This window comes from Entelurus aequoreus, linkage group LG23 (assembly GCF_033978785.1).
Source record: "Entelurus aequoreus isolate RoL-2023_Sb linkage group LG23, RoL_Eaeq_v1.1, whole genome shotgun sequence".
NCBI lineage: Eukaryota > Metazoa > Chordata > Actinopteri > Syngnathiformes > Syngnathidae > Entelurus > Entelurus aequoreus.
The window spans coordinates 40,215,570-40,228,832 of record NC_084753.1 but is presented as its reverse complement, the minus strand read 5'-3'; the positions used below and the strand labels follow the sequence as shown (position 1 = coordinate 40,228,832).

At 35.9% G+C, this 13,263-nt stretch overlaps 1 protein-coding gene across 4 annotated transcripts in view; it reads right to left on the bottom strand.

The window, feature by feature from the left end:
• Positions 1-13,263, bottom strand: part of numb (NUMB endocytic adaptor protein) — a 122,573-nt gene that overhangs the window by 49,402 nt on the left and 59,908 nt on the right. For all 4 annotated transcript variants that reach the window (XM_062033777.1, XM_062033778.1, XM_062033775.1 and 1 more), the window contains exon 2: positions 1,501-1,637. In XM_062033777.1, coding sequence (XP_061889761.1) covers positions 1,501-1,626 — 126 coding nt within the window. In that variant the 5' untranslated portion in view covers positions 1,627-1,637. The remainder of the gene's footprint in view (positions 1-1,500; positions 1,638-13,263) is intronic.

Here is a 13,263-nt window from a genome sequence, read left to right as displayed (position 1 = left end):
TTGTTTACAATCATGGCCACTAGCAGCGAGAGCGATTCGCACCGAGAAAGTGACGATTACCCCATTAATTTGAGCGAGGATGAAAGATTCGTGGATGAGGAAAGTGAGAGTGAAGGATTAGAGTGCAGTGCAGGACGCCAGGGTGTATCTTTTTTCGCTCTGACCGTAACTTAGGTACAAGCTGGCTCATTGGATTCCACACTCTCCTTTTTCTATTTTGGATCACGGATTTGTATTTTAAACCACCTCGGATACTATATGCTCTTAAAAATGAGAGTCGAGAACGCGAAATGGACATTCAGTGTCTTTTATCTCCACGACAATACATCGGCGAAATGCTTTAGCTACGAGCTAACGTGATAGCATCGTGCTTTAACTGCATATAGAAACAAAAAAATAAACCCCTGACTGGAAGGATAGATAGAAAATCAACAATACTATTAAACCGTGGACATGTAAATACACGGTTAATGCTTTCCAGGCTGGCGAAGGTTATCAATGCTGTGCTAACGACGCCATTGAAGCTAACTTAGCAACCGGACCGCACAGAGCTATGCTAAAAACATTAGCTCTCCACCTACGCCAGCCAGCCCTCATTTGCTCATCAACACCCGTGCTCACCTGCGTTCCAGCGATCGGCAGAAGGACAAAGGACTTCACCCGATGCGTTTGGCGGCCCGGAGACGTAGGAAGTCAAGGTGAGGTCGGCGGCTAGCGCGGCTAGCTCTCCAACAAAGTCCTCCTGGTTGTGTTGCTGTAGTCCGCTGCTAATACACCGATCCCACCTACAACTGTCTTCTTTGCAGCCTTCATTGTTCATTAAACAAATTGCAAAAGATGTCCAGAATACTGTGGAATTATGAAATGAAAACAGAGCTTTTTGTATAGGATTCTACGGGGTACCATAACTTCCGTTATACTGACTTCGTCACGCGCATACGTCATCATACCGCGACGTTTCAGCTGGATATTTCCCGGGAAATTTTAAATGTCACTTTATAAGTTAACCCGGCCGTATTGGCATGTGTTGCAATGTTAAGATTTCATCATTGATATATAAACTATCAGACTGCGTGGTCGGTAGTAGTGGCTTTCAGTAGGCCTTTAATGCAGTATGAAGAAGGTTTTAATGTAGACACATAGAATCATCATACTGCTGTGATTATATGCATCAAGTGTTCATTCAAGGCTAAGGCAAAATATCCAGATATATATGGTGTATCATGACATGGCCTAAAAATATCCACATATTAATAAAAGGACATATCGCCCAGCCCTAGTTCAAACCATTCCAACATTCATACTACATTCCGTCAGCATTTCAGTTCCACTTCAGCATTGGAGCATTCACACACAATTCCTTCAGGAATTGTCCCTTTCTAGTTTAGATTTGACTTCCAATGCAGCTCTGACGGCCGATTCATCTCACACGGCGTCTCTCTCAGAGGAAGTGTGCACTACAGTAAGGTGGGTACAGTAGGGTGTGTGTAATGGTGTCACCTTGACCGCAAAGCTGCATTTCCCGCTGCGGACCGTCTCTTCGTCCGTCTGCCACTGGTGCGGCCGGCTGGACTCCGGCACGTAGATGTCTTTCTTCCGCCGGAAGCTCTGCCGTAGCTTGTTCATCGCGGAGCTCCCTGCAGGGTGTGGAAGTGAGCGGTTAGTGGAGGTGCAACAACGCGGCGTGTGAAGACTGAGGAATGAGTCAAACTCTATTTTCCCTTGTCTCACAATCAAGTGATGTGTGATTCACTGGGAGGAACAATTGTCTGTCTGCAGGACTTTGATGGCACACCAACTAACAACCGATCAATTAATATTGAGCTGCCAGGTAGTTTTTCCTCATTCACAGAAAACAAGCAGCGTTTTATTAGACTACTAAATATCCTTATGGTAGTATTATGGAAGAAAATTGTATTTTTGTACTGTCACTTATTTCCTTGTGGTGAAACCAAATGTTCCCCGTCGGCATCCTGGTGAGAGCAGACATTGTACAGTAAGTGATGTTTTATTATGTTTGTTGGCCCTCATGAAGTCTACAGCGAGTAGAATTCAGTGATGTTGTCGAAGGAAAAAACGAACATCTTTTAAATTAACGTGCCGCAGAATTCTTAAAATTATTAAAATAGGTAAACATTACATGTTATTATGAATGTTACTACATGACATATATACTTACATCGTGTTTATATTACATGTTATTATGAATGTTACTACATGACATATATACTTACATCATGTATATATTACATGTTATTATGAATGTTACTACATGACATATACACTTACATCGTGTATATATTACGTGTTATTATGAATGTTACTACATGACATATATACTTACATCATGTATATATTACATGTTATTATGAATGTTACTACATGACATATATACTTACATCATGTATATATTACATGTTATTATGAATGTTACTACATGACATATATACTTACATCGTGTATATATTACATGTTATTATGAATGTTACTACATGACATATATACTTACATCGTGTATATATTACATGTTATTATGAATGTTACTACATGACATATACACTTACATCGTGTATATATTACGTGTTATTATGAATGTTACTACATGACATACATACTTACATCATGTATATATTACATGTTATTATGAATGTTACTACATGACATATATACTTACATCATGTATATATTACGTGTTATTATGAATGTTACTACATGACATATATACTTACATCATGTATATATTATGAATGTTACTACATGACATACATACTTACATCATGTATATATTACATGTTATTATGAATGTTACTACATGACATATATACTTACATCATGTATATATTACGTGTTATTATGAATGTTACTACATGACATATATACTTACATCATGTATATATTATGAATGTTACTACATGACATATATACTTACATCATGTATATATTACATGTTATTATGAATGTTACTACATGACATATATACTTACATCATGTATATATTACATGTTATTATAAATGTTACTACATGACATATATACTTACATCATGTATATATTACATGTTATGAATGTTACTACATGACATATATACTTACATCATGTATATATTACGTGTTATTATGAATGTTACTACATGACATATATACTTACATCATGTATATAGTACATGTTATTATGAATGTTACTACATGACATATATACTTACATCATGTATATATTACATGTTATTATGAATGTTACTACATGACATATATACTTACATCATGTATATATTACGTGTTATTATGAATGTTACTACATGACATATATACTTACATCATGTATATATTACATGTTATTATGAATGTTACTAAATGACATATATACTTACATCATGTATATATTACATATTATTATGAATGTTACTACATGACATATATACTTACTTTATGTATATATTACATGTTATTATGAATGTTACTACATGACATATATACTTACATCGTGTATATATTACATGTTATTATGAATGTTACTACATGACATATATACTTATATCATATATATATTACATGTTATTATGAATGTTACTACATGACATATATACTTATATCATGTATATATTACATGTTATTATGAATGTTACTACATGACATATATACTTACATCGTGTATATATTACATGTTATTATGAATGTTACTACATGACATATATACTTATATCATGTATATATTACATGTTATTATGAATGTTACTACATGACATATATACAGTACTTACAGTGTGTGTATGTGGATGGAAGTGTAAGTGCTTTCTACGCAGAATAGAGCGATAAAGACTAAACAGGTGTTGTGCGCGTCCACCTGAGGTCACTTCCTGTTTACTTTCCCTGTATTAAAAAAATATTCTATAGAAAGTGTGTACAAATTACAGCCAAGATGTCATGAGTTCATTCAAGCATCGCACCGCATTTAACAACGTTGAACCAATCAATTAATATTGAGCTGACAGGTAGTTTTTCCTCATTCACAGAAAACAAGCAGTGTTTTATTAGACTACTAAAAATCCTTATGGTAGTGTTATGGAAGAAAATTGTATATTTGTACTGTCACCTATTTCCTTGTGGTGAAACTACTTTAGTGACATAAGATGTTTTTTCACCCTGATATATTGCAATGACATGTAATCAGTCTGATGAACAAAAAGTACATAGAAGTTTGTTATGAATTTTTGGTAGGCGGAGCTTCCACCAAAAAACGTGCACTCTGGAACGGATCGATTGATATTCAGGTCAGTTAACACAGGAGTCACATAATGTGTGGCTAACTTGATCAATACAAAGTTAACAATCTAACAGGCTAACATTTATCTAAGATTGCTCACCAAACATGTGACCAAAAGTGTCAGTGGAAGTATTTTCTGTTGTATAGAACGCCATGTTTAAACTCCATGTAACAATATCAAGGTGATTGTAACCAACATTTTAATGGTCGTCATTCAAGCATCGCACTGCGAAGGCCTTTTTGATTCATCTTCAACACCCGACAGTCTTTGGATGCTGCAGGTTTGCTGCCATCTTGTGGGCAATGTGAGTAAATCAGATCAAAGTACTTTAGCACAGCATTAACTTATATGACACAATCCAAACAACCTTCCTTAGTCATGGTGTGGGGGAAAAAGGAACTAACATAAAGATCAACACACATGGTCACTGAACTTTGTGGATATTATGAAAAACTTCCAAACACCATCATCAAAATTCAAAATTACACCCGTTTAAATCTATTAGAGTGCATGATGGGAAAACTGTGAAACACTCTCCACACTTATCAGTTTTTGCCGCATTTTAGCTGTTTGGTATTTCTGATTGATTACATGACGTTGCACCAGTGCACAAAGCAAGGTCCATGAAGACATGGATGACAGCGTCATCTGTGGGTGAACTTGACTGGCCTGCACAGAGTCCTGACCTGAACCCGATAGAACACCTTTGGGATGAATTAGAACAGAGACAAAACTTTACGGAGGTTGTCACAGAAGTAAACAGGATAGTAGTCAAACTTTCCCATACTCTTAATATGCAATTATATATCCATTATAGTAATATAATATGTACACTGTAAATGAACGGACACATACAGTTGATAGACAATTGCCATAGCCAATCAGATCACCAGTTGTTGTCAGTTAGGCCTTCTAGCCGGCCTCACCTTGAACGTCCTGTGATTGGATACTCACTGGTTTGAGTCACGGCGGTGGTATGCAGATTAGCAGAGCCACACCGTTAGCGCATGGATTTAATGTAAACAAACAGAACACATAGAGTTGATGGACAGTTGCGATAGCCAATCAGATCACAAGTTGTTGGCAGTAGCCTATCTAGGTAGCCATTATGTTAAACAAGACTGTGATTGGATACTCCCTTGTCAAACATACATATACACATACTGTACATATACATTCACTGTACAAACATACATATACACATACATGTACATACACAGTCACTGTACAAACATACATATACACATACTGTACAAACATACATATACACATACATGTACATATACATTCACTGTACAAACATACATATACACATATATGTACATATACATTCACTGTACAAACATACATATACACATACATGTACATTCACTGTACAAACATACATATACACATACATGTACATATACATTCACTGTACAAACATACATATACACATACATGTACATATACATTCACTGTACAAACATACATATACACATACTGTACATATACATTCACTGTACAAACATACATATACACATACATGTACATATACATTCACTGTACAAACATACATATACACGTACATACACATTCACTGTACAAACACACATATACACATACTGTACATATACATTCACTGTACAAACATACATATACACGTACATATACATTCACTGTACAAGCACACATATACACATACATGTACATATACATTCACTGTACAAACATACATATACACATACATGTACATATACATTCACTGTACAAACATACATATACACATACATGTACATATACATTCACTGTACAAACATACATATACACATACATATACAAGTACATATACATACATACACTCATGCACATAATCACGTTTCATCAAACATATATTAACGTTGTTGCCCTAGGGTAAACTGTGTATAACACATGGCACACTGACAAAGCTTAACCTATTGTTACTATAACAATCTACAAGGTTAATATAGGTTGCTTCTCTTTCTTCCCCTCCATTTTTCTGCATTCTTTCATATCTCTAGTTATCATTACGTATATGTATTGTTGCATTTGAATAACTGTATTGTTGATAATAGAGGTAATTATTGGTATTGTTCATTATCAATAGTGCTATTTCTATTGGTATTTGTATTGCTGTAGTGTAATAATGCTCATTGTCGTTTCTGTATTATTATTTATTTTGCTAACAGCTTATTTGCTATCACTTTTACCATCATATTTGCACTTATCGTATTTGCTGATGTTATTCTATTGTTGTTGTTATTGTTGTGTTTGCTATTGTTGTTTTTGTCTCTTATTTTTTTCCACGTTTAGTATTTTTTGCAATTTAAATGTTGACAGTACCACATAAGATATGTTTTAATTGCTGACGCGAGTTTACTGATTTTTAAATGTGCCAGAAAATAGCCCGTTTTGTACACCTTTTTGATGTGATTCAATGCACAGTAGTGCGTGAATGTGTTTCTGTATAGTATTTCTCCAGCAATAGTCATGTGGTGACATAAATGATGGTGTTTTGGGAGGTAATCATTGAAGTCGGACATCACTGAGGGCCTAGGTGGGAAACTCACGGCCCGCCACTGCTGTGAGTACAATCAAAGTGTGGTTGTCAATCACGTTCTTACAATAATTTCATTTTTAAAAACGGCAATACTAACATTTCTACCGCAGTTTATGGTGAATACAGTTTGTCATGATGCATGATCCTTTTGTCATCTTTACAGGCACATTAGTTGGAACTAGTGTTGTCCCAATACCAAAATGTATTTCGATACCTTTCGGTACTTTTTGATACTTTTCTAAATAAAGAGGACCAAAAAAAATTGCATTATTGGCTTTATTTTAACAAAAAATGTTAGTGTACATTTAACATATGTTTATTATTGCAATTTAGTCCTTAAATAAAATAGTGAACATACTAGACAACTTGTCTTTTAGTAGTAAGTAAACAAACAAAGACTCCTAATTAGTCTGCTGACGTATGCAGTAACATATTGTGTCATTTATACACCTATTATTTTGTCAACATTATGAGGGACAAACTGTAAAAAATGTATTATTAATCTACTTGTTTATTTACTGTTAATATCTGCTTATTTTCTGTTTTAACATATTCTATCTACTCTTCTGTTAAAATGTAATAATCACTTATTCTTCTCTTCTTTGATACTTTACATTAGTTTTGGATGATACCACACATTTAGGTATGGATCCGATACCAAGTAGTTACAGGATCATACATTGGTCATTAGGGATGTCCGATAATGGCTTTTTGCCGATATCCGATATGCCGATATTGTCCAACTCTTTAATTACCGATACCGATATCAACCGATATATACAGTCGTGGAATTAACACATTATTATGCCTAATTTGGACAACCAGGTATGGTGAAGATAAGGTACTTTTTAAAAATAATAATAAAATAAGATAACTAAATTAAAAACATTTTCTTGAATAAAAAAGTAAGTACAACAATATAAAAACAGTTACATAGAAACTAGTAATTAATGAAAATGAGTAAAATTAACTGTTAAAGGTTATTACTATTAGTGGACCAGCAGCACGCACAATCATGTGTGCTTACGGACTGTATCCCTTGCAGACTGTATTGATATATATTAATATATAATGTAGGAACCAGAATATTAATAACAGAAAGAAACAACCCTTTTGTGTGAATGAGTGTAAACGGGTGAGTGAGGTTTTTTGGGTTGGTGCACTAATTGTAAGTGTATCTTGTGTTTTTTATGTGGATTTAATAAAAAAAAAATTAAAAAAAACAAAACAAAAAAAACGATACTGATAATAAAAAAAACGATACCGATAATTTCCGATATTACATTTTAACGCATTAATTGGCCGATAATATCAGCAGGCCGATATTATCGGACATCTCTATTGGTCATATTCAAAGTCCTCATGTGTCCAGGGGCGTAGTTACTGACTTTATAAATATAATATTAATTTTAAAAAACAGAAATAAGATTCTGTGATGCTAAAAAATATCGATGTAATCGTAGTAGTACCGACTAGATATAAGCGCCTGTACTTGGTATCATCACAGTGGATGTCAGGTGTCAGATGGCGTTTGTTTACATTGTGAGGCCGGTGAGGTAGGGTGTGTAGTGAAGCATGTTTAGCTATTCCTCGTCCTGCAGTGATAATGATACTTGTAAGAAACTCACTTTATTTGTCGCCATGGAGACAAGGATTAGGGCTAGCCATGTCTTAAAGGCCTACTGAAAGCCACTACTAGCGACCACGCAGTCTGATAGTTTATATATCAATGATGAAATCTTAACATTGCAACACATGCCAATACGGCCGGGTTAACTTATAAAGTGACATTTTAAACTTCCCAGGAAACTTCCGCTTGAAAACGTCGCGGTATGATGACGTATGCGCGTGACGTCACGAGGGCAAGGGAAGTGTTTGGACCCAATTCAAATAGCTCTGTTTTCTTCGACAAAATTCCACAGTATTCTGGACATCTGTGTTGGTGAATCTTTTGCAATTTGTTTAATGGACAATGGAGACTGCAAATAAGAAAGTTGTAGGTGCGATCGGTGGAGCGGCGGACTACAGCAACACCAACACCAGGAGGTTGTGTTGTGTTTTGAGCAGGATAGCAGACGCACTACAGTGAGTACGCCCGCCGCCGCATCTACGTTAGCTTCTGTTTTTTTAGCTTCGCCAAGCTGAATATTATTAACCGTGTATTTACATGTTCATGGTTTAATAGTATTGTTGATCTTCTGTCTATCCATCCAGTCAGGGTTTTTTTAAATTTAGTTTCTATCTGCATTTGAGACTGATGCTATCACGTTGGCTACGTAGCTAGGTTACCTTCTATTTTTTTTAGCTTCGCAAAGCTGAATATTATTAATCGTGTATTTACATGTTCATGGTTTAATAGTATTTTTGATCTTCTGTCTATCCATCCAGTCAGGGTTTTTTTTAATTTAGTTTCTATCTGCATTTGAGACTGCTATGCTATCACGTTGGCTACGTTGCTAGGTTAGCTTCTTTTTTTTTTTAGCTTCGCAAAAGCTGAATATTATTATTTGTTGATTCACATGTTCATGGTTTAATAGTATTTTTGATCTTCTGTTTATCCATCCAGTCAGGGTTTTTTTAAATTTAGTTTCTATCTGCATTTGAGACTGATGCCATCACGTTGGCTACGTAGCTAGGTTAGCTTCTATTTTTTTAGCTTCGCAAAGCTGAATATTATTAATCGTGTATTTACATGTTCATGGTTTAATAGTATTTTTGATCTTCTGTCTATCCATCCAGTCAGAGTTTTTTTAATTTAGTTTTTATCTGCATTTGAGACTGATGCTATCACGTTGGCTACGTAGCTAGGTTAGCTTCTATTTTTTTTAGCTTCGCAAAGCAGAATATTATTATTTGTTGATTTACATGTTCATGGTTTAATAGTATTTTTGATCTTCTGTCCATCCATCCAGTCAGGGTTTTTTTAAATTTAGTTTTTATCTGCATTTGAGACTGATGCTATCACGTTGGCTACGTGGCTAGGTTAGCTTCTATTTTTTTTTAGCTTCGCAAAGCTGAATATTATTATTTGTTGATTTACATGTTCATGGTTTAATAGTATTTTTGATCTTCTGTCTATCCATCCAGTCAGGTTTTTTTTAAATTTAGTTTCTATCTGCATTTGAGACTGCTATGCTATCACGTTGGCTACGTTGCTAGGTTAGCTTCTATTTTTTTTAGCTTCGCAAAGCTGAATATTATTAATCGTGTATTTACATGTTCATGGTTTAATAGTATTTTTGATCTTCTGTCTATCCATCCAGTCAGGGTTTTTTTTTATTTAGTTTTTATCTGCATTTGAGACTGATGCTATCACGTTGGCTACGTAGCTAGGTTAGCTTCTATTTTTTTTTAGCTTCGCAAAGCTAAATTCCCGTTTAAATAAAAAAAAATTCATTTCAGTAGGCCTTTACAGCACCTCTTCCTGAGTGTGTTTCAGTGTTATAACTTCATCTTTATCATTTTTACACCAAAATGCGTCTGTTCTCCCTTTTCTGTCTACACACTGTGTCTGCTTGTAAGTACTCCGTGTGTGTGCGCTGCCGAACATGCTCCTCTGCTCGTAAAAACAACAATGACACGACGTGACGACGACCGGTGGGGGACCGGTACGTTATACTAATGATTCATTAGTATTGCGGTACTATACCAATACCAGTATAGTTGGCACTAAAATGCCAGTAGAGCCAATTAAAAGCATGCGATCCAAACAAGAAGTGAGAGGTGCAGGGGGAGCAGAATCCACTGAGCTGTAGCATTCCAGCATTTTGCTAATTTTGGAGATGTGAGTGGATTAGAGCTCTTTAATCCAGCAGGATTGAGTGTCTCCACCTTTAAGTACGAGCACAGAACAAGGCACGATAAAAGCCCACAGTTGTTTGAGGTCATCTCTCTTATCTTTCCTGGCCAGACTTCAGTCTTTCACAAAGAAGCTTCCAGCGCTGACACACACATCTCACTATGGAGGAGGCTTGGTGTTTACAAGAAGGCCCGAGTGTTGGTATTAACACAAGGATTGTTGGACGTACGGTCGTGGTCAAAAGTGTACATCCACTTGTAAAGAACATGTCATGGCGGTCTTGAGTTTCCAATCATTTCTACAACTCTTATTTTGTTGTGATGTAGTGATTGGAGCACATACTTGTTGCTCACTAAAAACATTCATGAAGTTTGCTTCTTTTATGAGTTTATTATGGGTCTACTGAAAATGTATGTCAACTTTTGAGCAGGACTGCGTGTAGAGAAGACAGGATGTAAATACTGAGAGGTGCCAATGAATTGAAAGAAGAGGAAGGTCACACACCAACCAAGTCAACAATAGAAGACATCTTACTCCCGGCATGTGGGGGAAGTGACAAAGTGCGATGTAGATGATATGACAACAGGGTATTGGATGTTGGCCAACATCTAGTTTAGACTATTTCAAGTGGGCCCTTTATGCAAAACCAACCCTTTTTTTGTGTATTTAGGATCCCCGTAAGTCCCAACAACTTAAAATCAAACCATTTTATTGTATTTTTATTTGTTCATCAGTAGAGAGCCGATATTATCGGCCGATATATGCGTTAAAATGTAATATCGGAAATTATCGGTATCGTTTTTTTTATTATCGGTATCGTTTTTTTTTGTTTTTTTTAATTAAATCAACATAAAAAACACAAGATACACTTACAATTAGTGCACCAACCCAAAAAACCTCCCTCCCCCATTCACACTCATTCACACAAAAGGGTTGTTTCTTTCTGTTATTAATATTCTGGTTCCTACATTATATATCAATATATATCAATACAGTCTGCAAGGGATACAGTCCGTAAGCACACATGATTGTGCGTGCTGCTGGTCCACTAATAGTAATAACCTTTAACAGTTAATTTTACTCATTTTCATTAATTACTAGTTTTTATGTAACTGTTTTTATATTGTTTTACTTTCTTTTTTATTCAAGAAAATGTTTTTAATTTATTAATCTTATTTTACTAATTTTTTTAAAAAGTACCTTATCTTCACCATACCTGGTTGTCCAAATTAGGCATAATAATGTGTTAATTCCACGACTGTATATATCGGTCGATATCGGTATCGGTTGATATCGGTATCGGTAATTAAAGAGTTGGACAATATCGGAATATCAGATATCGGCAAAAAGCCATTATCGGACATCCCTAGTCATCAGTTCATGTAAACAGCACACATAGCAGATAAATATATCAACGTTTACATTTCCTGACCAAAAAGGTGTAGGATGAAGCTAAAAGTGTATCATACCATTTCCACATTCACTCTGTACATGTAAAATAGAGAAAAGAAAAGATGTTGGGATAAAAAAACACAAGAAAGGACTATAGAGTATCTGTTAAAGGCCTACTGAAATGAATTTTTTTTATTTAAACGGGGATAGCAGATCCATTCTATGTGTCATACTTGATCATTTCGCGATATTGCCATATTTTTGCTGAAAAGATTTAGTAGAGAACATCGACGATAAAGTTTGCAACTTTTTCTCGCTGATAAAAAAAGCCTTGCCTGTACCGGAAGTAGCGTGACGTCACCGGAGGAAGGACTTCTCACAATTCCCCATTGTTTACAATGGAGCGAGAGCGATTCGGACTGAGAAAGCGACGATTACCCCATTAATTTGAGCGAGGATGAAAGATTTGTGGATGAGGCACGTGAGAGTGAAGGACTAGCGTGCAGTGCAGGACGCATCTTTTTTCGCTCTGACCGTAACTTAGGTACAAGCTGACTCATTGGATTCCACACTCTCTCCTTTTTCTATTGTGGATCACGGATTTGTATTTTAAACCACCTCGGATACTATATCCTCTTGAAAATGAGAGTCGAGAACGCGAAATGGACATTCACAGTGACTTTTATCTCCACGACAAGCTACGGAGCTAACGTGATAGCATCGGGCTCAAATGCAGATAGAAACAAAATAAATAAATCCCTGACTGGAAGGATAGACAGAAGATCAACAATACTATTAAACCATGGACATGTAAATACACGGTTAATGCTTTGCAGCTTGGCGAAGCTTAACAATGCTGTTGCTAACGACGCCATTGAAGCTAACTTAGCAGAGCTATGCTAAAAACATTAGCGCTCCACCTACGCCAGCCAGCCCTCATCTGCTCATCAACACCCGTGCTCACCTGCGTTCGAGCGATTGACGGAAGGACGAAGGACTTCACCCGATCATCCGTGCGGTCGGCGGCTAGCGTCGGCTAGCGCGTCTGCTATCCAAGTCAAAGTCCTCCTGGTTGTGTTGCTGCAGCCAGCCGCTAATACACCGATCCCACCTACAACTTTCTTCTTAGCAGTCTTCATTGTTCATTAAACAAATTGCAAAAGATTCACCAACACAGATGTCCAGAATACTGTGGAATTTTGAGATGAAAACAGAGCTTTTTTGTATTGGATACAATGGGGTACCAATACTT